Below are 24061 nucleotides of genomic sequence, written 5' to 3'. Positions count from 1 at the left end.
GAAGGACAATTGGAAAAGCCTCGGTGGCCTTGTCCTTGTCACGCTGAGAATGAGAATGAGAATGAGAATGAGATTGGCAACGAGTCTGAGTGCGGCGGTGCTGGTGGCAGTGGTGCTTTGTCGATTGCCTACGACGTGCGGCGTGCGACAGGCGACAAGGCGACAGGCGACAGGCGCCGGAGTGAGTGACTATGACATACCAACAGCGCTATAGCGGAAGCTGCGGTTAGTCAGTCTGGTCAGTCACAATGAATTCCCTTCCAACCGGCAGCTTGTCTACCTACCAAGTACGTACTAACACACAGGCTGCAACTCCCGGGACAGGCACTCATATGCTCCAATCTCCATTGCCACACTCTTGCACGCTCCGCTGTGGCTGTGACGCGCCCGACACGCAATCAGTGGTGATGATCCGTCATCTTCTTGGCGGCCACTCCAAACGCCACTGATTGCAGACTCCAGATCGACCTCACTGTGTATCTCCAGGTCTCCCACGAGATGCACAATATCTGTACCTACCGAGTACTGGGGTAAAAGATACCAACATAGGTGGGCAAATGCCAAGTCAAGAGGTTTGAGCCTCTTGCGACGTCAGTTCGCCCCCCCCTTCAACATCCTACTTGACGACGGGAACAATGCATCACCACACATTCAACCTCACATTCCTCAATCAAAGGCCCGGATCCTGAGGCTTGTCCGTATTTTTCCAAGACGAGGTGAACAGAGATCATGCGGGATTTGCGAGCTTACCCTGCATCCCGCATATCGGTTCCATGCGTATGCAGGGTAACGAGACCGAGGAAATGTTTTGCTACATATCTCATGCCAGCCGGCACCTTTAATCCACTCTTGCGCCAGGTCACACTTGTATTTCGCTGTGATGCGCTTCCCCAGATACTGTTTCACCATCCCGGACAGCGGCTGTGTTCAGTCTTGGTGAGCATATTGTCGATCTCTTGACATCTGAGAATCACTGTTCGCTTCCTCCCCCTTATTTGTCCATGAGTTGCTATTACTCTCCCAACACCTTCTTCGAGTCAGCCACATTGACATAGGCCGGGTACGCCTCGACGGCCTCCTCCCCCAGAGCTCCTTCAATGTACGCGGCAACAAACAGACGCTTGGTCAAATCCTGTGCTTCCGCTTCCTCCATAACCTTTGCTGAGTCGGCGGCGCTGACGTATGCTGAGTACACCTCAATGACTTCCTCGCCCTTTGCTCCTTCAATACACTCGGCGGCGAATAGACGCTTAGATTGGGTGTGTGTCATGTCGTTGGCTTTGTTGGCCGGCATTGCCAGGACAGAGATTGCTGGGAGGAGCAACGAAAATAGCCTTGAAAGCAACATGGTGTGGCAGGGTTTTTGTTGGCCTTTCAGACGGTTGGTAGTTTTAAGTGAGAAGTATGCTGGAATGTTGACTGTTGGAGATGATCAGTTCATATACTTCATCTTGGATTTTGCGGAAGGTAACGGGATGAGGGTGGTAGATAAAGCATTCACCGAGTCGTGCTGGGACAATGAGCAACCATGCAGCTCTGATGACCCAATGGAAATGAGGTGAGTCCCTTCCCTCCTCCTCTGAGTCGCAACATCTACGTGCCATCGAGGAGTACAGCATCACAAGAACGCTCTCGGAAGTAACTGGAAGTAGCTGCCCATGTAGGAGGCCGGCATCAACGTGCCTATCCTCATCCAACACACGGTTGCCCATCAGTAGTCGCCCGATTCTTCCTCTCATTGGTCGCTATGTCACATAGCAAGAAGTACATTGCCCTGCAACGGTGAGCTCGCGGCCAAAATTCTTGTGTATCCGGCCGCCTTTGGTAGACCTCAAAGCAGGCGAAGGAGATGTCACACAAGGACCAGCTGAATCTATCTGCGAACGGCCCTCATGTCCTTCACGCCGAGAACAAGCTGTAGCGGGCTCGACGGCTTTCAGCATCAGACGAGAACGGAGGCTTCTAATAGGTTCCTAACTAGTGTCCCCATGCTGAACGCACGTTATATCGAGCGTCCAGGTTAGCAGTTCAACACGTGATCAAACGATCCGATCCATTCATCTTCCCAGAAATCGACAATGTTCTTGGTGACAGCCGGTCCCAGATACTCCGCCAATTGCTCCCTTCCGCTGCTTGTTCTTGTAGCTTCTTCCAACTCTCGGATGGAATGACAAAGGTCAGTCAAGATATTGGCATCGTGCGGCGAGAGAGGCCGAATGGGTGCAGTGGTACAGGCATGCGCCACCAAAGTCGTAGGCATCGGGAGCGGCGGTAACTTGATCTCGAAATTCTTGTGCAGCTCTTGAATGTAGCGTTCAATCGTAGGCAAAACGCTTTCGATCGACAGTGCAATGAGAATGGGAGCGGGCGAAACATCCAGCATCCTGGTGGTCCGTCAGAGTTCCTGGGACGATGAAAGAGCTCTCAGAGGGGGGCAAGCATTTTACAGGCTTTGCAGAGACGAGAATATTTGAAAGGCGTGCAGGGAGCCCCCCTTGTTGTTAACCACCGCAATAACATAACGATCGGTCCCCTGCTTCGTTTCCAGCAGGAATGAGCGTATTCGTGCTTCGACAGAGGCCATGGGATCGGTGGACCAGAGCAAGAGGACATTGAGCGTGGCCGGCCGCTTGTACGCCGCGAGTGGCATGACAAGATCGCAGTCACACGCTTCGTCTTCTGGTAAAGCCGTCAGCTTGCTCTTGTTTCGGGAACCTCACTGATGACCTTGGAAGTCGTAGGTCGTTGAGGCGACCAGGGCAAGTCCCAACGTGCGCCATTCTGGTCGAGAACGAAGCAAGACGGAAAACTTCGCGTGGATCATATTGGACACTTTTTTTTTTTTTTTCAACTGGGGGTATCTCTGTATCAAGGTAACTGTACAAATGTTGAGTCGAGAGTTCTGGTCAACATCATCCTGGTGCCAAGGAGGCGGGTACCGTGTCGGCATCCTTATTACTATCTCCTTTCAGCCTCTCACTGTTTGGGGTTCTGCTCAGCGACCGCCTTTTGTGCAGCTTCGAGGGCCTTTTGTTGCTTATGTTTCTCCTCTAAAGCCTTATCAGACTGCACAAGGATCTTTTCAGCAGGCCCCGGCTCGCCCTCTGCTAGAGCTTCCTTTGCCTCCTTGTCATCCTTGTTGAAGGATACAAAGGATCTGATGCGTGACAACCAGCCGGCTGGTTTCGCTTCCCTCTCGTCTCCTTTGTCTTCCTCATATATCTCCTTCGGCAGTAGTCTTATTGTAGCAGTTGGCTTTCCGTTCTTCTCTTGTGCCCGCAGGCGGAGGACTTCCCTCTCCAGCTCGACCAATGCTTTTCGGGCAGCCTTTTCAGACTCCTCCAAGTCGTTCAGCCTCTCAGCGACGTCATCCCTCCGTTGGCTCTCTTTCCTGCCAGACCGCCACGACTCGAAAAGTATGAGGCCAGCCGCAACACTGAACAGAAAGGCCTCGCTTATAAAGTTGGCGCCCGACTCGATTGCTTTCGCTTCGGACAAAGGTCTGATCTTGGGTTTTGCGCGTGGCTTTGGAGGTTCCGGTACTTCTTTGGCGCCTCTTGCGGAAGCTTCCTCTTCAGCTTTCATCTGTGCTTCTGTCTTCACTGTAGGGACGTTGGTATGTTTATGCCTTTTAGCAGCCTCTGCCGCCTGTTCTTTCGCGACCTGTCTTTCCAGAGCCGCAGCATCTTGCAGGAGACCTATCCGCCATCGCATGTCAATTCTGTGGAGAGTCTGGGCGAAAGAGATGCAGGTCCGGCGGAAGCCTTCATGTTCGCGCGCTTGTTTCTTGATGAAATTCTTCGAGAGTCAGAGAAGATTCGACAGGGTAAAGACTTCTGTGTCAACTTACAGCTATTGGTTTAGAGAGAGTACGAATAGCGAGAGAGGTGAACTTGAGAGCAAGCGACATGTTGATACAGATTCCGGTGAAGCGATAGGCATTCAGCAGACGCCATCAACGACAGTCACACATTACTCAGTCTTCCGTTATATTGAATCATCTCGAAACACTCTCAAATGGCCAGATATAGTTAAAAAATCAATGAGCCATCGAGAGGAGTAATTGGTGAGCCTCAAATCCGAGCGACTTTTTGATCGGGCTCGTTTGGCCGTGGCTCGGGGCCGTACGCATTGAGCCCCAATGAGCTAGTATTCGGGATCTTTGGAGACCTGGACGACCCCTCGCCGGATAATGAAATTTCCGCATCGGTGACAAACACGCCAAGCAATAGCTAATCTTTGCCATTTGTGGTTAGTCAATGTTTATTTCCTATCCCTTTTCGTCGTCAATGAACTGGCTGCCACTCCAGCTGATTTGCCTCCATGGTTCAAGCTGCAACGGCAGCTATCTTCGTCTCGTTGAACCTTCGGCGGCTGCGATACTACACCCAGTGTCTGTAAAGACCGTCAATCTGACATGGAGGTTCTCTCGCCGCGATCAGCAAATATCCCGATGGCGCCTCCCAAAGCCACAAGGAAGCCCAAAGGAGACTCGAAACCAAAGCCCGACGTCAAACTTACCAACCCCGATCGCATCGACGACAGATGGAGACCTCCGCCCTCAATCACAGAACCGGGACCGTCGCCAGAAACATATCTGATGGGAAAGAAGCTAGGCAAAGGAGGATTTGCAGTTTGTTTCGAGGGGAAGTCAAAAACAACATTCGAAGTATTTGCTCTCAAAGTCGTCAAGGCAAAGGTTGAACAGAAGAAGATGATGGAAAAGTTTCGAACCGAGCTTCAGATCCATGCCAAAATGCATCATCCAAATATTGTCGAATTCCTTCGTGCCTTTACCATCGACGAATACACCTACGTCGTTCTTCAGATGTGCCCCAATGGGAGTCTGACGGAAATGGTCAAAACCCGTTCCTGTCTCAGTCTGCCTGAAGTTCGTCGTTTCATGATTCAAATCTGCGGAGGAGTCAAATACATGCACAAGCGATCCGTCATTCATCGAGATCTGAAGATGGGCAATATTTTCCTGGACGCACGAATGAATATCAAGATTGGAGACTTTGGATTGGCTGCGGTCATGGCAGATGAGCATGATCGTCGGACAACACTGTGTGGGACGCCAAATTACATCGCCCCTGAGATTTTGAGCAAATCAAGCAACCGTGGCCACGACAACAAGGTTGACACCTGGGCTGTTGGGGTGATATGCTATGCCATGCTCATGGGCACTCCTCCCTTCCAGTCAAAGACTCAACAGGAGATTTACACGAAACTGAGGACGCTAGAATATGAGTGGAGGATTGATAGCAAGAATTATATTCCTCAACAGGCAAAGGATTTTGTGGCTTCATGTCTAAACCTCAACTCTGTTGAGAGACCAGAGATGGACGAGCTTGTTGAACATGACTTCTTCACCATGGGAGCGGTCGCCGACGAATTGGAGACTTCTTGTCTCAGAGCGAATCCAACATGGCTGGAAAATGCTGACCCACGTGGAGACAAAGTACAATCAGGCTACGGAATCAGTCACAGCAGAATATGCCGCGAATGTGGTATTGGTATCGGCTCCGATGGCCGTCCCCGGGCTGGAGTTGGAACTGGTCTAAACATCTCGACACTGGTCGAAATTGAAGCTGAAAATAGAGAAGGGTGTGCACCAGTTGTTCCCTTACCACCAGGGACTCTCTACAAGCAATTCTCTGATGCACACGTTGAATGGACAGCACGGCAGAAGCATCCACTGCTATCTACACGCGTACGGAGTCGAAAGCCTATTCCGGAACAACCAGAACCACTCTTTGTCTCTTCAAAAATCACCAAGGCGGAGACAGAGGTATTGCCAGTGATGGCACCGAAGGCTCCTTTGCCGCCGGCAAGTTCCGCGTCTAGACCGTTTCAAAGCTTTGCAGCCCAACAAAGGCAACAAGCACTCCCTTCGGGATCAGTCCGACGAGGGCCCGTTGGTCAAGAAGACATTCCCAGGCCAAAACAGCAGGAAGTTGTCGAGCCTCCTCCTCAACCACTTTTGAGAGAACGGCCTATAAGAGCTGCCACCATCCGTACAACAAGAAGCACGACCGTGCGTGATGCCGTTTCCCAGATATCTAGGACACTGCCGAGATCGACGACTGCGCCTGATGGGATCAATGAGATTAGCAGACAAGAATCAAGCCGGACCGGACAGGAGGGTCGAAGAATCAAAAGCGGGATCCCGACAGCCACCCCGAACCCTGAAAGCCAGCCAACGAGAAACATCCCGCGATCCGTCGGAGGAGCAGACAGTGCAACTGCCCGCCCAAAGTCTTCCTCTCCTACCTCGGAAGTATCAGTGGACGACATACCTCCTCACGTGCTACAACCTACCAGTGGAAACGATAGGCAAGCAGTGTTGGGGATGGCAGAGAAGCAGCGACCTGCCAACGCCGAACAGAGACAACGGGCGGAGTCAAGAGCAGAGTCCGCCCGCCCAACGTCCTTACCCAGACATCAACCTAGAATTATCGCGAGGACAGACCGGGCTATGTTGGTCCCCCAGTCTTCCAATTCTCATGTTCTCGGCTCTCTGCAGGACCTACACAAGGCTCTCGATCCTCGAAGGTTTGATGAGGCAGGAAGACGTCCAAGGTCAGCATACGGCACCAGAGCAGTGCGGACTCGTTCCACATACCCTCGGGTTGACAAATGGGTAGACTATTCCACCCGGCATGGAATAGCCTATATCCTCTCCAATGGCACGGTTGGCATGATTCTGAAATCATCCGAAGACAACTCCTTGCCAAGTAGCTGTGTGGTGGTGCGCCACGCGAGCAGTCACACAATCAGGCGCGCCAAGGGTCTCGAACATCAATTCGTACCCCAGGGTCCTGATGCCGCGGATGTTGAGTTCTATGAACAAAGTGACTATGAAAGGGGGATGAAGCGCCTTGACGTCCCTGCCCAAAAATTTCAGCTCGATCTGGAATCTCATCCCAATCAAGTCGCTGCGGCCCATGCCATACAGGTCCGCTTGGAGGGCAGTGAGGCGGAGCGGATGAAGGAAGTCGCACTTTTGGACAAATTTGGGAAATATATGAACAAACAGGGAAGGCATGACGACTCGACCAATGCAAAGGCAGCGAGTAAGGGCGAGCATTTTGTGCATTTCTATCAACGAGTGGGAAATGTTGGTGTCTGGAGATTCGCAGACGGCGGGTTGCAGTTCAACTTCCCAGACCACACCAAGATCACCATCCATGGGCCGATTGCGGAGAAAGATGACGAGGATGGCCAGTACCGAGTCAATTGCGTGTATCTCATGCCAACTGACGCCATTGGGCTGGCAAGCCACGGCGGACTAAGCGGGGAAGCAATGGAACGCCGCGATGAATTGAGCTTGCCACTGGAAGATATCATGGACAATGCACTGCGCCGATCGGAAATGGAGATTGTGCGCACCAACGAGATCAAGGAGAAACTGTACTGGGCTCGAGCCGTCATCGGATGCTGGATCAAGGAAGGCGGGCTGGGTAAGATGGGAGAAGAGAGGCTGGGATGGAGCGGGCTGCAAGAACGACGAGATGACAAGAGGATCAAGCTCCAGTGGGTGACGGTTGGGAGGTTTGGTGGTGACGGCGAAGGGCCTGGCATGACCGAGGTTGGAAACAAGCATTGACGGGAGTTTTGGTGTTTGGATTTGGGATTCATCAAGCGATGGTGTTTTTAAGAGAGGGAGCATCGAGCATTAAGAATCAGCATTGACAATCAGCAAGGAGCATTCATCCGACTTATGATGATATGGAATACATCATTTATTGCATGGCCCAAAGGCTGCAGATTCTGCTTTAATGACCTGACTGACCGTTTTCGGAGATACGTCTTTAACGGTAAATGGCCGTCTGTTGCGATAATTGTCTCGTCATAGGATTATTGACCTTCTGCCATCTTTACCTTACATTGCCATCTCACAGATTTTTTTTTCTTAATCGCTTCTGTTCTAGGTACATAATAATACCCATCCTTGTTATCAGTTACACAACCAGCCAGCAACATGGGAGGCGGACCCGACAAGGAACACCTCCTTATCGTGCTCTATGAGCCAGAACCCAAACATCTCACGGCGGAAATTAAGCGCCGATTCCCCTATTTCGACATTACTTATTTCCAGCTGAATGTTATGCTGGGTAGACATGGCGGAGAGGCGTCCAAGTCGGTTCCAAAAGGTGAGTGAGTTGTTGAGCTGAGTTGAGCCGAGTTGAATCCTACATGTCCAGGAGGCGGGTTTTCATGACATGTCCAGATGGAAGAGGAAGACAGATAGCGAGCGAAAGGGAAAGAAATATGATCCCCTTCGATCCTACGGTTCGTCCACTGACTGAGGTCTTTGTTCGACGAAACCAGAACTGTGGCAATCGGCAACCATCCTCATCACCCTTTCAGCCCTTCCTGAACGACCGGAAGATGCTCCCAAGTACGTCGAGCGAAAACATCCATCACACACTGTTCTTCTTCTCACATACTACTCCCCTCCAGCCTCAAGCTCATCCACCTCTTCTCCGCCGGCGTCGACCACTACATCACGCACCCGATCTTCACCCACAGCGACATCGCCATCACCACCTCGTCGGGCATCCACGGCCCGCCCATCACCGAGTGGATCGTCATGACCACCCTGATCGCCAGCAGGCACTACGCCACCGAGTACGAGTGGCAGAAGCAGCACCACTGGGGCACCGAGCGCAAAATGTTGACCGCCGGCACCGACTGGGTCGGCAAGACGGTGGGCATTGCTGGCTATGGGAGCATTGGGCGTCAAGGTAATGAACTGTCTCTCTCTCTCTCCCCGCCGAGAAGGCGAAGGCACCCTCCGCTGATATCCAGTTCCTGTTCAAGCCGCCCGCGTCTTTTCGGCCCTGGGTGCCAATGTTCACGCCTACACCGCGAGCCCGCGCTCGACGCCGGGTGAGTTATTACTCTCCCCCTTCTCTTTCCCCTTCCCTCCTTCCCTCCTTCCCTCCTTCCCTCCTTCCCCTGTTGTGAACAATCCAGGCCAACAGACGGGGCGACTTGCTCTCCCATGAGAACAGCCTCAAGAACCGACACCGGCTACACCATCCCCGGGACAGGCGACCCGGACGGCACGATCCCGCGGGCATGGTACTCGGGGACGTCGAAAGCGTCTCTGCACGCGTTCCTGTCCTCGGGACTGGACGCGCTGATCATCGCGCTGCCCCTGACGCCTTCGACACGGCACATGTTTTCGACGGCCGAGTTCGACATCCTAGGCCGCACGTCTTTGCCGAGCAAGAAATCCCGCTCGTGCTTCGTGATCAACGTCGCGCGCGGCGCGCTGCTCGACCAGCCCGCCCTCGTGGCCGCCTTGAACAATGACGTGCTCCTCGGCGCCGCCCTCGACGTCACGGACCCAGAACCCCTCCCCAGGGACGACCCGCTCTGGGACGCAAAGAACGTCATCATCACCCCCCACATCAGTGGCCTGGGCACCGAGTATTCCCAGCGCGCGTATGACGTCTTCATGGTCAACTGGGCCCGCAGGGAGAAGGGCGAGAAGATGTTCAACCTTGTCGATCGCCGGAAGGGGTATTGATCGCGCCTGGTGAGCCTGAGCCTGAGCCAGAATCCAGGCCTAGACTTTCTTCAAGCGCGGACGTGTGCGCGGCCGTGGGGGAGGAGGAGGAGGAGGAGGAGGAGGAGGAGGAAGAAGAAACAGAGGGAAAGTCAGAGTGAAGGTGCGATATCGATACGCCTTCCTTTCCCCTCCGTCTCAGAGGCAACCCTTTGCGCTCTGCGAGAGTCGAGCGACCAAGTGTACCACACCATCACTTCCATCGTCAGCCCCCGAATCGTCATACGTACAGTCCTCTCTGACCTGCGTGTAGCCGAGTAGTCGGTGAGAAGCAAAACAAGGTATAGAGTTAAGAGGTGCCCCCGTACAGGTCGCAAGTCTCACGCCGCTACTGGATGGGTTGATGGATACATAGATACATAGATGGATAGATAGAGCACATGCAATGTCATGTTCATGACTCGATACTCAATACTTACACTTCACACAGCACAGCAAATGCCACTATCCGTTCATTCATATTCGTACGCGACACTACCGTCAACACAAATATCAACAAACATATCTTCGTCAGAATCATTCAGATCATGGACCATTCATTAGTTACACTCATCATTGTCGGTCGTTGTCGGTGGTGGCCGTGGCCAGCATGAGGTTGTCGTCATCAGTATATATTATATAAGCACAACAAGTTGCATCGTGCGTAACGTCGTAACAGGTTGCCGTGAGGCTGTCGGTGTTGGTATCGGTGTCGGTAACAGTGTCGATGCTCGTGGCAAGGGTATGGATGGATGGGTAAGGGGTATCGAGCATCCATCTGCATAAAATCAATCGAGGACAAGCATTAATATATCCTCCCTCCCTCCCCCTTGTCTTTCGCCGTGTCAGTTCACTTCACTTGCCAAAACAACTCTTCAAGACCCTCTTTCCCAGTCCGGGCTTCTTCTCCTTCGCTGCGTTAACAACCACGCCATTGGGGGCGGCCTGCTTGGCCGTCCCGTCCTGCCAGAACAACCAGTCTAGAACCTCATTTCCAAACCTCGTCCTCGCGTCCTCGGTCTTCCAACCATGCTTCGTCGCCAACTCCCCCACCGAGGCCCTCCACTCGGCAATCGCGTCCTTGAAACCCCCGTTCTGACTCTGTTCTTCCTTGAAGATCTCCTCCCATCGTCGCCCGCCTACGGTGTATCCGTACCACTCTTTCGCCCAGTGCGCTCGCACAGGCACCAATTTGCCCTCGTGGTCTTTATAGCTTGTCCACTTGTTCAACACCTTCTGCGCGTAGGCCGGCCAGATATCTGCGACGTTGTGTAGACTGAGGATCTCGATCGCGCAGGTGCCGAACGTATGACCTCGTTGTGGTGCCAGGGTCACTTGTGATCCAGCCATGATGCGCATCTCTAGAGGCATGCGCTGAGGACAGGTTTTGATGGCAGCGTAGCAGGAGAGAATGGCGTCCCACCATGCCTGTTGGACTAGCGTCAAGTCAATCTCCTTGGGTTTTGCGGCTAGTGCCGGCGATACTGTGCCATTGGCGGCACCATTGACCTCGCCGTTGACGTGCCCATTGACGGCTCCGCCCGCTGGTCCGTTCGCATCTGACTTCACTTTCGGTTGAAGCGGGAATTCAACTTCCAGGTCTCTAACCCTAAGATTCTGGACACCCCTCTGGAAGTGTAGTGCATCGGGAACCCACGTCTTGATGATCTTTCCATTCGGACCGATGTCGTCCAAGTTCTTCATCGCCACCCAGGTGAGCAATTTCGTCTGCGTCTCAGGGTGTGCCTCGGTCAATTTCAAGAGGATCGTGGCGTCTTGTGCAATCTGCACCGCAAAAGTGCCGAAAACTTGCAAGATGGTCTTCGTATCGCTCGGATATTTTACCGCATTCGACGTGTCGAGTGTCTTGTGCCAGGTGTTCACCCAGGCCTCGCTCGAATAAGGGAACCAGAACCATTCGGCGTAGTCGGTTGTCGTGGCGCGGGTCTCAAAGTCGCGCTGGATCTCGGCTTTTCGTTCTGCGCTCAATGGATGCTTCGGCCGTAAAGGAGCAGGAATCGCCGAGTCTGGCATGCTCGGCGGCGGGGGGATCGCTTCGATGACGGGAACTTTACGGGGTTCCATGAGAGCGCACGACAAAGGGTCAAGCTCGAGGACCAGATGCGTGACAATGCCTATGAGGCCAAAACAGCCGGCAGCGGCTCTGAGAATGTCGGGCGTAGACATGTCAATTTTGCGGAGCATGCCATTGGCGTCGACATATTCCATACAGCGAACGAGGTCAGAGATGGTAGGATTTTGGATTCCACCGCCATGACTGCGAATAGATTGGTTAACACAGCTACTTCATCATCAAAACTCGAAGGAAGGCGAACAAACCAAATCGTGGCATTACTTCCGCCCATTGTGATTTCAACTTCAACAATGTTCATCGGCATCGTGACTTTGCCGGTCTCGATGCACCATCTACGTAGCTGCTCGTTGGTCGTCGATGTTCCGACCCGAACATACTTCTTCCCGCCGGTGAGCCGAGCGCCTTTGACATAGGTATGGTCGACGACAACTATCGAATTCAGATCCTTTGCACGCGGTTGGAAGATGTCAGTCGGTAGGGATGTGAGATTCGGCAGTATCGAAGCGTCGATCAGTCCCAGGGTCGAGATCAGAATATCGCCATTATTCTGGCCGCCCTTCTTGTTGGAGCGACCAAAGACGGGGGACCACGAATGACCTGGGAGAATTTAATAAGTACTCGCACGACTTGCGGCGGGAGACGACATTTTGGAAGTGCTGGCAGTCTTACGAAATCCGGAGGCTCGAACACCCATGTTCTGCTTCTTTGCAAACTTGATGATATCGCAGACATCTTGGGAAGTGTTAGGCACACATGTCAATGCTGGAGTGTTCTCTATCGTCCGCCCATGGTTGAGAAACTCGAGGTTCTTGTAGGTCTTTGAATAGTTCAGCAAGTGGTGGTTTCAGAGATGGATTGTTTCGTTGGAGCCTACCGGAACATAAAGCGCACGTTTGGGATCTTTCAGAGATGGGAACAGCTTTGCAAAAAGTGCCCGAATGCGAGAAGGGATACTGGTTGGAGCTGCCCTCAGAAGATTGATGGGTTCCGTAAGGATGTTTGGCTCGCCAGGAATAGCACTGGCAAGACCTCCTCTGCGTATATCCCTTTTGAGTCTTGGACCTTTGTCTGTGGTAGCTTGACTATATCGCTGGCCGGCTTCCTTGGCGTCGATCTTGCCGTCGACAAAGTCGTTGAAGATTTCCTGTACCTCGTCGTCGTAGTCGCCGACGATTTTCTCGTATGTGAAATCTTTGTCAGTCTGTTTGAAGGTGTGTAGGAAGCGGCGGATGAATTGCTCCTCATCCACCTCGACATTCGGGTCAAACCAGTCATCGATCAGTTCCGCGAAGCCTGGGAGTTCATTGCTGTCAACCTTCTTTCTGAGGCCCAATATACACTCAGTGACCGACGTGACAGAATCGTGCTGGTGATTGCCGTGATCGATTTCTAGATTATTAGCCATTGGGGCATTTTTCTTGAATTCTAGCTGGAAAAGTAAAACAAAAGAAACGAAAGGAACAAAATGGAACTGAGATCAAAACCGTTTGAAGAGGTGAGCTGGGCCATGTTGAAACTGGCGGTCACGATCGGCTTGCTTTTTTCGCGGCGGGGCGCCGCGTCTGCCTTGTCAAAAAGCGACCTGCAGTGACTAGACGTCCGGTCGACGCAGCGCCAGTCATTCGGGAGCGGGAGGCAGAGGCTGAGAGGCTGCCGGGTGCACAACGCCAGTCAGAGACGGCCATATGTAAGGATTGCGGGTGCTGCGTTGTCACTCTGGCTGGAAAAAGCTGAGGCTGACGATCGCCTATTGAGAAATCCGGGAAAATGACCTGACATGGACATGGGCAACGTGGTCCGGCTTCGCTTGTGCATCTCTCGGACGTGGAGAGAATATCGCCGATGGCATGATGGCATAATGGCCTGAGCGATCGGGTAGCAAGACAAAGTTTAGTTAGTCGACAGCCAGAGCACAGGCGGCTTCATGTGCGTCGTATGTAGGTTGTGCGTTGGCCTTTGCAACAGACTCCCGAGATGCGTCTGACCCGCGTCACGCCCAGTGGCCCATTCCCCGCCATGGATGAGGAAGACAGGGCCGACAGGAAAAGCTGAGATTGAGGCCCGCCATCTAGTTGGTAGATGGATTGAAAACACGAAGAGTGGAAAGTGGAAGTGGAACGTGAAAATTGAAAACCGAGCTGGTGAAGAAGGGTGAGAGAAAGTAAAGGACTCTCCCTGTACATGGTACAAGTGCGCTTCAGACTCTAGGAAAGAACCAGGCGCCTAGAAGTACTTGTACTTACTTGTTAGGTACCTAAAGCCCCTAGTACTCGGCAAATGTACAAGTACAAAGGTAGGCGCCTACGGTAAGCAGCTGGGTACTGGGTAGTACGAAAGGACTCGTTGGCACAGGACACTAATTTGGCTAATTAGACCCCGCCACTAACGAACTGTTAGCCTGGTGAGCTCACTAAGTATCTCGTGCGAGGTACTCGGTACCTTCTCGCCTGGTACCTGGTAGGCACGCCGTAAATACTGGGCGACAGGAATTCCGGCCTTGGCCGGCCACCCTGGCAGTTGCACTGTGCTTCCCTCACCAAGTGTTGCAAGTACATACCTCAACACAATGCTGTCTCGCATCTCCCCTGGGCCCAGAATGTCAAGCTCTAACCAATATCTTCATCCTCACAGTCAAGGATCCTAAGATGTAGCGTCGCAATGTGGCCTCCCTCAAGGTGAAGTTCATCTATCGTACGTCTCACAGCAGCAGCGCCGCCTTCACCTGTTACAGCGAGTTCTCGAGCTCGACAGCTTCCTTCAACATCTCCTCCCACTTGGCCACCTCCTCCTTGGTCGGCTTGGGCAGTGGCCGTCGTGTGTAGCCCCCATATCCAAAATATGACTGCATCGCACTTTTGGTGCCTGTGATTCCACCAGCAATCACGCCCCAATCTCCTCGGGCTACCACTGCCTGTAGCTTCTGAGCTTCCTCCACCTTGCCCTCGGCATAGAGGTTGTAAACCTTGACACAAGCCTTAGGGACCACGTTGCCTAAGCCGGTGATAATTCCTGACCCCCCGGCAATCAGCGTTTGGAGAGTGAAATCCGCCGAACCACCCATACACATCCAGCCCGATCCGATATCAGTTGGTGTAGCGGCATTGACCGCGTGAGCAATACGATTCAATTTGCCAGTGTTGCCACAAGTAAGCTTGCATCCACGGATATTGGGATGCTTGGCCAACTTGATGATGGTGTCCGAGTCTAGATCCACCCCGGCGACCGCTCCGGGATAGTTGTAAATGACAATGGGAATTGGTGAGCCATCCGCAACGGCGTGAAAGTACTCAACAAACGACTCAGGCTTGTATGCTGACTTGTAGTATGATGGGGGCAGAACCAAAGCACAATCTCCGCCGGCCTGGTATGCATCTCGGCAAAACTCGATCGTCTCTCGCACGGATTGAGCTCCACAGCCAACCACAATCGGCATATCTGAAAACCCAGCTTCATCCAGCGCTTTACGCGTGGTGCTCGTTACCAGTATCCGCTCCTCCTTGGTCAGATGTACTGCTTCTCCGTTCGAGCCTTGACAGGTGATGGATGAAAGGCCAGCCTTGGCAAGCCTGACAGCGTGCTTTGCGATCGCGTTGACATCGACGTCTTCGGTTTCTGGGTCAAATATGGTGACCATGGGCACGTTGATGCCCGGTCTCAGGGGTCTAGCGGCGTGATGGCCGTTCATCTTGCAGATTGCTTTTGTGTCGCTGGTTGTCCTTTGGGGCAAATTGTGTAGACAAGAGGAAAGTGGGAAACCCAGACGCACAAGATTAGTTTTTGATTCCTGACCAACCCGTTTGACTGCCCTTCACTAGTGGTCGATAAGGGACAAAAAAACAGCCTCCGAGTGGAAACGAAAAGACCGTCACTGTTTATAAAGTGAATGACCTCGCCCGGCATTATGCCGACAACTCGAGCCTGAATTCGCAATCGTATGAGACGTCTTTTCCACGCCCCGCACAATCTGGAGGCGTGGGGTGGGGACTCCATTGCAACCGTGGGCGAGCGGCGATGGCCGCAAAGGGCTCACCATAAAAAGCATCCCGTAGAATCGAGACACGAGTACCAACGCCTGCCCAAGATCAGCGGCAGTTTCCTCCGAGACATGTCAATCATGCGCCGCGTGCAGCCTGTTAAGGGATGGGATCGCCATGTGGCAAGCTCTGAAGCTGAGGCCGTAGAGAGCAGGACTCAGGACAAGCTCAATGCTCTTTCCCCGGATCATTGTTCTTCCGAGTGCATCTCCGTTGATGCAGTGGGGTGAGAGATCGTTCCCCCACGCCTGACGGCAACTCACACCTTCTTTGGAGGTGGCAATTGTTCACATTGATTTGCCGACTGAGTTATGATTCCTTCCACTGGAGGCGATGACTTTGACCCTCTGCTGTACCGTTCCAGACTCGTGGCCATCCGGAGTACAAGGCGGCTTTTGGCTTCTTGGGAGAATGCGGGTCAAAAGCCTCCGTCGGAGTGAGCGTGGGGTTGCTATGTACCCATGGGCCCTCCAACCGTCGGCATCAGCATATATCAGGTCTGGAGTTCCCGCCCTTCTCTCCGCCGCATCAACAGTTCTGAAATTGGGATACTGTCCTCGTCGTAGAACTCGATATCCTCGTCGACGCCGTAGTCTTTCAGTCGGTTTCCTCCTGAATCCTGCCAACCTTCCTCGCCGCTGACAGAATCATCATCGGCCGGATTGACATAATCATTTTCGATCGGCACGAAATTCTCCTTTTCAAAACGGTCGTGGAACGGTTTACGTCGTTGGACCCCATAGTAATCTGGACGTCGCTCAAAGTCAGCCTGCTGTCGCTGTTTGAAGGCCTCCATCTCCTCATAAGGCGAGAGGCTGCCGTGGTCATGAACAAACACATCGTGTGACGAGTCAAGCGACCGATCAAGTCGGGGCATCCGATCAGGATCTGGTGGCGGCCATGTTGTGCCAGGATCCTCAAATCCATTGGTTTCGAAGACTAACCCGCTCGTTGTTGGAGTCGCAGAGAATGGCCAGAACCAGGCCAAAAAGTTTGCTGTCCCCATTCCTTGCACAATGTTGCTCCAAATACCTATATCGTAAGGGAATTCTTGTTTCGCAATCTTGACGCGAATACCATCTGGACCGTCCAGATATCCTCCGAGTGCACGAGCTCGACGGAGTAGCTGTTCGTGGCGCTCAATTTCCCAGCTCTCGATAGTGGTGACATTGGCCCCGAGATCCCAGATTGTACGAAAGAAGGTAATTGAGACGAGAAAGATAGTCAGAGTGTTGACAATTATCAAAATGAGAAGATGGACCAGCTGGGAAGGAGAAGGCCCTAGATACTTGGGCATTGGGTTAGATCCTGCTTGTTTCAAGGGTGGATGGCCTTACACTGGGCAGATTGCGGTTCTCCCAGACGACACCAGCTCGCACGAATAGGAAGTATTCAAGATAGCCCATGGCGAAGACTGCATACCACAGAAAACGCATAAAATGGGGGAAGGTGAAGTGAGACACACAGTTGACGGTCCAGGGGCAATGGTGGTCCATCTTTGGGATACATCTGATATATATTTAGTATGAATCTCGAGAACAGGAGGGACTGCTCACCTTTTGCATACTCTGCAATGATGTGACCTGGGAGGTTTGATTGCTTCGCATTTACGGCAATACCTGTGCCTTGAGGAGATTCTGTCTCCGGGAGACCATGACTCTATTTCTTCACCCTCAGTGGGTTTCCAATCAAAGGGTACACGTCCGGGATTCGTCGTGCAAGCACGAGCATAACATATCCATATGCATCCAACCAACGTGTTGAAAATGATCTTGTCCTGCAAAGAAAGCGGGCCAGGCTCAAGACTATAAAAAAGGTACTGAGATGAATAGGAAAGAAAGGCCACCAGGATCACAACCACTGGCACCGCGAATTTTGCCAACTGTTGAGTGTCCATTGCTGACACCAACGGGAGGTTGTGTTTGGTGCTTCGTGCGGTACACTGTCTGCTAAACTAGTAGCATCGCTTCGTCTTAGCGCCGGTCAGCTGAGAATGGAAGAGGGTTGCCGAAACCCATGGTAGCAAGTTTCGGCAGGTTCACGGCGAAGACAGCTCGAGCTTTGTACAATGAGAAGCAGAAGATGACTTTCGAGGGTGTTGACGTACTTCAAAAGACTTGTCGACATGCCAAGGCGCTAGCCAATTAGCTCCGACGCGTCTCGGCGCTCAAACACGCGCAAGCACGCGTTGAAGTGTCCTCACGAGTGTCTCAACCGCCCACCGCCTCCTCCTCCATCTTCTCCTGCATCTTCTCATCCATGGCGGCGAAATGCCAATTGATGCCTTGCCAGAAATCACAAGCCGTGCTCTCACCTCATCGCTCGTTCTAACCGATGCTAAATCTGTCGTCAAGGAGCTTGTGGATAACGCTCTAGACGCCCGAGCAACAATAATCAGCGTCGAAATATCTAACAACGCACTGGATGTCATTCAGGTAAAGGACAATGGCACAGGCATTGACGTCCAAGATCGCCAACTGCTCTGCAAGCGAGGCTGTACTTCTAAGATCAGGTCACTTGAAGATCTCGATCGACTTGGCGGCTCCTATCTTGGGTTCCGAGGTGAAGCACTGGCGAGCATTGTCGAATTAAGCCAGGCAGTAATTGTCACTACCCGAGTCGACGGGGAAGTTGTAGGGACCTCCATCAAGTATATTGCCTCGGGGATGCTCAGGTAGGTACAACGGTCAGTTCTTTTTGACACTCAATGTATCATGACAGTTTCAGTTCTTCTTCAGCCTCCCATCCTGTCGGGACGACGATTCGCGTACAGGATTTCCTCACGAAAATACCGGTTAGAAAACAGACGGCGTTGAAGGAAAGCATGAAGACCTTGCACGCTATAAGATCTCTCCTATTCTCCTTCGCTTTCGCTAGACCGGAAGTACGTCTCTCGTTGAAGATACTGAAAGGAAAGAACGACAAGATCAATTGGACTTACGCACCCGCCTCGATAGCTTCAATTACAGAAGTGGCGACGAAAATTGTGGGGAAGGATATTGTGACTGAATGTACTGCACACAACATCTCTTCGGAAGATTGTGACGTCGATCTTGACAATGGCTGGAGCATCAATGCTCTGTTGCTCTCAGCGGCACCAGGTTCGTGGGACCATCTTTTTTCTGCACAAAATGGCTGACAGCATCAGGTTCTGCCAATGCCCGTAACGCTAGGCAATACATTTCTATCGACGGCCGTCCCGTCAGTACGGATCGAGGCACGATGCGGGAAGTGGCCAAGTCTTATAAGCGTCACCTTCACAAGGCTCTCTCATCCTCTGAGGGGTCTTCGGTCTCGAGACCCTTCCTCTTCATGCAGATTCGGTGCCCCTCGGGAAGCTACGACGTCAACGTAGAGCCCACCAAGGACGAAGTCCTTTTTGCTCGACCTGATCAGTTGCTATCTCTAGTGGAATGCTTGTTTACCCGAGCATATTCCGGGGTTGGAGAACACACTATTGATGTATTAGAAGATGCTTGGACCACGCCATCTCGAGCAATGGTTCCCACATCTCCCCAAGACAAATGTCGTATAGGCCTGGACCATGCCGAATTGGAAGAGGGTTCAGTGCAACGAGACAACATCCCTGTCGCACTCGATGCGGAAGAAATGCTGACACACCCGTCAAGTACGAGAAATCCCTTCACAATTGCTGCAATGACTGCACAAGTCAAACCCAAAAGGATGGACACAGACCAAGACAGGTCATCGTCTAGTATGAACGCGACTGCTCTGACGGACGAAGAAGAGGTCGAGACGTTCAAGAACATCCGCACAATAGTGACAGGCTCACGGAAGCCTTCAGCATCTCCCTCAGGCAGTTCGAGTCTCAGTCTTACTTTGACACCCAACCCAGGCCTGTCCATGAGACGACTGTTCAAAGCGTCAACGGCCACAGAAGATGAACAAGTAGGCCTACGCATCTCAGATGACAGCAACAGTGTCAGCGTGGCGCAAAAGTCAAATCTGCAGACATGGCTATCGCTGAAGCCCGGATTTTATCAGGCTTCAAGCGCGAGTGTCATCAGTCCGAATATTCAAGCCCCGAATTCGCCAATGAACGCTCCTGATGTCCCGAACCTGAGGTCGAGGTCCCATAACAGCATGTTGTCACCCCCGTCCAGCCGTCAAACGCGTCGAGGATGGGGACCAAGCCAAAAACCCTTTAAAGTCCCGCTGAGACGCCAAGATCAAGCTGAATCTTCTGGAGCCTTATCCCCAACACCACCTTCAAGTCGTCGTGGTCATGGCCAGCTGTCATTGCAGAGGGGCCTTCGAGGAGTTCCCGCAGTGTCTGAGCCGGGTGAAGATGACAGTGAAGATATCCATTCTGACCTACAGTTTCAATTGGAAAGGACCACAGCGGGTCTTGAAAGGTCACCAGAAAATGGGCTTCTGCAGCCAAATTCCGAGCTAGACGACATTATGGATTTCGAGTATAGAAAGAAAGCTGCCATAGCTCATCAGAAAAGGGTTTTCGGGCTTCTTAACTCTACTTCTCCCCAGGAAGGCGTGGGCAGATCAAGGCAGCCTGAGTCAAGTTCTGGGCCGGTACCGCTTTCTGGCGGGGAGGAATTAGTAGAGGATGCAAACATTGAGGATTACGATGCGAGATTTGGCAACTCAAAATCTCGAGCCGCGGTACCATCGACGTCGAATCCACATCGGAATCGCTACCTGAAGGCCTTGAAGGACCTGTCACACTCCCATCCACAGCCCGAAGGTGAAATTCCTCTCGAGAGTGCCGAGCAGAGCAACCTTTCAGATACGCAGATACCAGCGGGCGCTCTGAAGAAACCCGAGCTTCCCACCGACGACCCACGAGCTTACTTTATGAGGCAACAGCAGAAAAGCGGGAATAGGAAGATCTACCGAACTAAGTCATCCAAGTTACCTCTCGAGAGGACTCCTCCAGAATTGACGACATTCAACCTTGTTCTCACCACGAATGACTTCAAGGACACCAAAGGCTTGTATAGAAAAGTCCGGAAGCTAGGTTTCAGTGATTCCTACATCACTCATGACCAGGCGCAATACACAGATTTCGACGATTTGCATGCGTCAATAGACACTAAATATGGACCTGTCCTGCAAAAGATGGTCAAGACAATGTTTCGCGGCAAAGCAGAAGATGGGAGTGACCATGTTCCAGAGGATCTGAAAATTTTCGATGTCAAAGTCATCTGAAAGCTAAGAGGAGGTGCTGCCGAAGAGGGCTCCATTTTTTTTCCTTGTCAAATCTCGAGCGTGTGAAATACGCTAAGACGCTAGTAATTATGGCTATAAAAGTAGCCTCCCCAACCAGATAGGTTTAGAATAGTTTAATACACTTTTACGCTTCATTTCACAAGCGAATGAAGGCGTATTGTTGCGGGATGTTTTGCTAACGATCGAGTTTGACACTAGATGCGTTATTGATATTGCTGGCTCACTACACCATGGTTTGTTGTCGGTCTAGAATTTGCTGCTGGCGGTGGATCGAAAGAATTTGTATTGTGGCGTTAAGAGATTGCAGGAGTTGATCCCAAGACACCACATCTGTCGAATGTCCTGTACCAACGCGAATGAGTGTTACATAGATCCTTTCACAGTTTCACATCCCTCCCTTTTGCCTCTGGGTCCCTGGGTCCCTGGCTCCGTCCATCCATCAGGACCGTTTCGATCCAGTCTCTAAATCCCTCACAGCCTCCTCTCTGACGAGCAGCAGCTCTGCGACCGCCTCCTCGGCCCGCTCCACGGGCACGAAGAGGTGATCGTGGGAGAAGCCGCTGATGGGATTGACGCTGATTCCGCGGCCAGCCAGCCTCGTCGCCAGCACGGCCATGAAGCCCACCGCCTCGAGCGACGAGTGCACGTCGCACGTGATCATCCGGCACGGGTACGTGTAGTTCTGGATGCCGTGTTTCTGGGCGGTTTCGAGGCGGAGGATGAGCGTGATGGCCGTGCCTTTTGCCTGTCTCTGTCCCTGCCCCTCTTTTGCTGGTGCTGGTGCTGCTGGTGCTCCTGCTGATGAGGGTGATGATGAGGGTGACGATGACAAGGGTTCAGTGTCACTCCCGCTGGCCCGGTGCGGCTCACGGAAGAACAGAGTTATCTCCTCGACCGGCACGGGCAGGTGGTGGGTGTCCGGAATGCTCGCGAAGACATATGTTTCCTCATGCAGCGTTGCGCGCAAGGTGGAAAGGAGGCGCGAGAGGGACGTTTCGCCGCGGAATGATGTATCATCGGCCATTTTTTGTTCTTGTTGACCGGTGCCTCCTTCCTTTAGCCAGGCTCCAAAATCGTGGCCTCGACACGAGACGCGAACCCCGCCGCAGGAAATTTTCAGATGTTGATTCTATCTTCTGGTTGTTACTCTCGACTTCGAATTCGAAGCGACATATGAAGCGGCAAAATATCGTTCGAAATCGTTCTTTCCAGTTTCTAAAAGCCAGACTGGCTGCTGCACCGGCATACACTGGCAATTGAAGATGAGATGATGAGGGGAAGAGGGTGAGACCGAGATATTGTACGGAGGAGAGATCCCCTTGCCCTTTTAACCCACCTTCTCTCTCGAGTGTCTTCCCTCCCCCAGCCCACTTCTTGTCTATTGCTTTCGTTGTCATGACATACTGCCGAGCGCGCTTTGAGAATTTGTGAAGATTAGTCATGGTCAGGTCGAGGAACCCGCGACTGGCTATTTGGAGAAACTAAAAGGAGCACATGTCTGGACATGGTCAAAGGGCGTCCGTCTTATTGTGGACAAAATGCTTTATTATTCATGGCCCTCTCTGCCCTCTCCAATCGTTTCAGGAAAACAGTTTTTCCAGACCCACCATACGGCTTCATGAGGCGCGCATGTAAACAAAAGATGTCTTCGATCCCCTCAGTTGCTTTTCCTATTCCTCTGCCGTCACCGATCTAGAGCTATTTGGTGACGGCCCGTTCGTCTATCGACGTGGCAGGATCTCGGAACGGCAAGACCTTCAAGTATATTGAGCATTTCGTTTGCCTTTGGAAATGGTGGTGTGCAGTCTTCTATCCATACGGTTAACTGTATTGGATGCAGCGGCCGCTTCGCCGCTGTCGAGCACTCTTTGGCGCCATAGATGCAGCCCGCCCTGTTTTCGATGCCCGAGTGTACCGCCTATTTTTCAATTCCGCCCGCCGTGTACCTCCGGCAGAGGTATATTTTGCTATCTCGGGTTCGACGAGACGGATATTATTATGCACCAAAGGTCTATTCACCCATTTGGGGAGGAGGATGATGCTGCCTTGACGCTCCCAAACTGACAGTGCATCGTACTCTGAACACCTGCCCGAACCGTTTGCTGGGTGAATTTTCCTCAGACGACTGCCTATGATCTCCATGATAGATGAATACTGCTCCAACCTAATTCAGCCTATGACCCGGTGCCGGCACAGGAGCCAATACAGGCCAAAATTTGCTCGTTTTCTGCATGCCATCCTCCATGGTGAACTCGAATAACTTTTTCTAGTATCATAAATTGTAAAATTATGATCCGCTTGTAGCGAAGGAGGTTGCCAGCTGCCCGTGCCAATGCTCGAAGCCGGCGTGTTGCGGGACGCCGTCGATCACAAGGAGACTTGTTCTCCCCCCCGCCACACCCAAAGCACGTTGAGATTCCCTCAACATTGACACACATAGTCCTCGGGCATTGGTCTCTGCCCCATCCCATATCCGCCACCATAGACATTTTCTGCAGCCATGCGTAGCGTCATCGGCATAAGGCGATCCTCGTAGTGCTCCACGATATCATGTTTCTCCACCGCAAACTTGATGTTGAAGTGTTCATCCTCCATTGCCATTCGCACACATTCCTTCTCCTTCTCCTCATCCCACCAGCGTGGCAACATCCCCGCGGCTTTCGCGCGAGCCAGAAAATCGCGGAACACCGGGAGCGGGGGCTTTCGGCCATAGATGCCATGGTAATGAGCACCCCAAGCATAGTCGTCGTCGCAGCGAAGGCGAAAGGCATCAATAAGCATCTCGAAGGTCTTGGACTCAGTGTCAAAGTCCTTGAAGTAGTTGAACAGGAGAGGGTGAGGAGGGCGAAGAGGCGTGGTAGTAGGGTTGGTGCGTGTGGTGCCTGGGCATCGACATACGGTTTTGTGTTGCGGCCAGTGAGCTGTCTGGCACTCTATGTAACGGCCGGTAAGTGATCCATAAAGGAGCGGCCATTGCCACAAACGAAGACAAACCTTTGGAGCAGTATGTCGCTTTCTGACAGCGGCTACATCTTTTTAAGCCAGAGCCAGTGGACAATTCAACCTCAGCCTTATTGCAGACCACGCATACTCGCGGTGCAACTGCTGCGTTTGTAGAGTCTGCCATGGTGGTATTTCTTTTGGGCGAAGGTTGGTGCTATTTTG

The 24061-nt window shown here is 52.4% G+C and overlaps 11 protein-coding genes across 11 annotated transcripts; 3 read left to right on the top strand and 8 right to left on the bottom strand.

Moving 5' to 3' along the window:
• Positions 1 to 1012: 1012 nt before the first annotated feature.
• Positions 1013 to 1294, bottom strand: A1O5_02262 (uncharacterized protein; the record flags this gene model as incomplete). The annotated part of the gene is made up of 1 exon (XM_007742878.1): positions 1013 to 1294. The coding sequence occupies one exon, from the start codon at positions 1292 to 1294 to the stop codon at positions 1013 to 1015; it is 282 nt and encodes a 93-aa protein (XP_007741068.1).
• A 726-nt stretch (positions 1295 to 2020) lies between these two features.
• A1O5_02261 (uncharacterized protein) lies at positions 2021 to 2824 on the bottom strand (the record flags this gene model as incomplete). Its single annotated transcript, XM_007742877.1, has 3 exons — positions 2021 to 2384; positions 2448 to 2679; positions 2728 to 2824. 3 exons carry the CDS (start codon positions 2822 to 2824, stop codon positions 2021 to 2023), a joined length of 693 nt encoding a protein of 230 aa, XP_007741067.1.
• Positions 2825 to 2976: 152 nt separating this feature from the next.
• Positions 2977 to 3910, bottom strand: A1O5_02260 (uncharacterized protein; the record flags this gene model as incomplete). Its single annotated transcript, XM_007742876.1, has 2 exons — positions 2977 to 3798; positions 3851 to 3910. The coding sequence occupies 2 exons, from the start codon at positions 3908 to 3910 to the stop codon at positions 2977 to 2979; spliced, it is 882 nt and encodes a 293-aa protein (XP_007741066.1).
• A 507-nt stretch (positions 3911 to 4417) lies between these two features.
• A1O5_02259 (PLK protein kinase) lies at positions 4418 to 7609 on the top strand (the record flags this gene model as incomplete). Its single annotated transcript, XM_007742875.1, has 1 exon — positions 4418 to 7609. The coding sequence occupies one exon, from the start codon at positions 4418 to 4420 to the stop codon at positions 7607 to 7609; it is 3192 nt and encodes a 1063-aa protein (XP_007741065.1).
• Positions 7610 to 7984: 375 nt separating this feature from the next.
• On the top strand, positions 7985 to 9541 carry A1O5_02258 (uncharacterized protein; the record flags this gene model as incomplete). Its single annotated transcript, XM_007742874.1, has 5 exons — positions 7985 to 8156; positions 8335 to 8404; positions 8467 to 8750; positions 8827 to 8895; positions 9021 to 9541. 5 exons carry the CDS (start codon positions 7985 to 7987, stop codon positions 9539 to 9541), a joined length of 1116 nt encoding a protein of 371 aa, XP_007741064.1.
• An 873-nt stretch (positions 9542 to 10414) lies between these two features.
• A1O5_02257 (uncharacterized protein) lies at positions 10415 to 13059 on the bottom strand (the record flags this gene model as incomplete). The annotated part of the gene is made up of 4 exons (XM_007742873.1): positions 10415 to 11837; positions 11900 to 12251; positions 12324 to 12471; positions 12529 to 13059. 4 exons carry the CDS (start codon positions 13057 to 13059, stop codon positions 10415 to 10417), a joined length of 2454 nt encoding a protein of 817 aa, XP_007741063.1.
• Positions 13060 to 14379: 1320 nt separating this feature from the next.
• Positions 14380 to 15339, bottom strand: A1O5_02256 (uncharacterized protein; the record flags this gene model as incomplete). The annotated part of the gene is made up of 1 exon (XM_007742872.1): positions 14380 to 15339. One exon carries the CDS (start codon positions 15337 to 15339, stop codon positions 14380 to 14382), a length of 960 nt encoding a protein of 319 aa, XP_007741062.1.
• Positions 15340 to 16181: 842 nt separating this feature from the next.
• Positions 16182 to 17585, bottom strand: A1O5_02255 (uncharacterized protein; the record flags this gene model as incomplete). The annotated part of the gene is made up of 3 exons (XM_007742871.1): positions 16182 to 16976; positions 17026 to 17197; positions 17245 to 17585. 3 exons carry the CDS (start codon positions 17583 to 17585, stop codon positions 16182 to 16184), a joined length of 1308 nt encoding a protein of 435 aa, XP_007741061.1.
• Positions 17586 to 17958: 373 nt separating this feature from the next.
• Positions 17959 to 20875, top strand: A1O5_02254 (uncharacterized protein; the record flags this gene model as incomplete). The annotated part of the gene is made up of 3 exons (XM_007742870.1): positions 17959 to 18362; positions 18410 to 18789; positions 18837 to 20875. 3 exons carry the CDS (start codon positions 17959 to 17961, stop codon positions 20873 to 20875), a joined length of 2823 nt encoding a protein of 940 aa, XP_007741060.1.
• A 460-nt stretch (positions 20876 to 21335) lies between these two features.
• Positions 21336 to 21920, bottom strand: A1O5_02253 (uncharacterized protein; the record flags this gene model as incomplete). Its single annotated transcript, XM_007742869.1, has 1 exon — positions 21336 to 21920. One exon carries the CDS (start codon positions 21918 to 21920, stop codon positions 21336 to 21338), a length of 585 nt encoding a protein of 194 aa, XP_007741059.1.
• A 1397-nt stretch (positions 21921 to 23317) lies between these two features.
• A1O5_02252 (uncharacterized protein) lies at positions 23318 to 24023 on the bottom strand (the record flags this gene model as incomplete). The annotated part of the gene is made up of 2 exons (XM_007742868.1): positions 23318 to 23829; positions 23891 to 24023. The coding sequence occupies 2 exons, from the start codon at positions 24021 to 24023 to the stop codon at positions 23318 to 23320; spliced, it is 645 nt and encodes a 214-aa protein (XP_007741058.1).
• Positions 24024 to 24061: the final 38 nt, after the last annotated feature.

Source organism: Cladophialophora psammophila, assembly GCF_000585535.1.
Source record: "Cladophialophora psammophila CBS 110553 chromosome Unknown aczJe-supercont1.3, whole genome shotgun sequence".
NCBI classification, from domain to species: domain Eukaryota; kingdom Fungi; phylum Ascomycota; class Eurotiomycetes; order Chaetothyriales; family Herpotrichiellaceae; genus Cladophialophora; species Cladophialophora psammophila.
The sequence above is the reverse complement of the archived record's forward strand: the minus strand, read 5'-3'. Positions and strand labels throughout refer to the sequence as shown.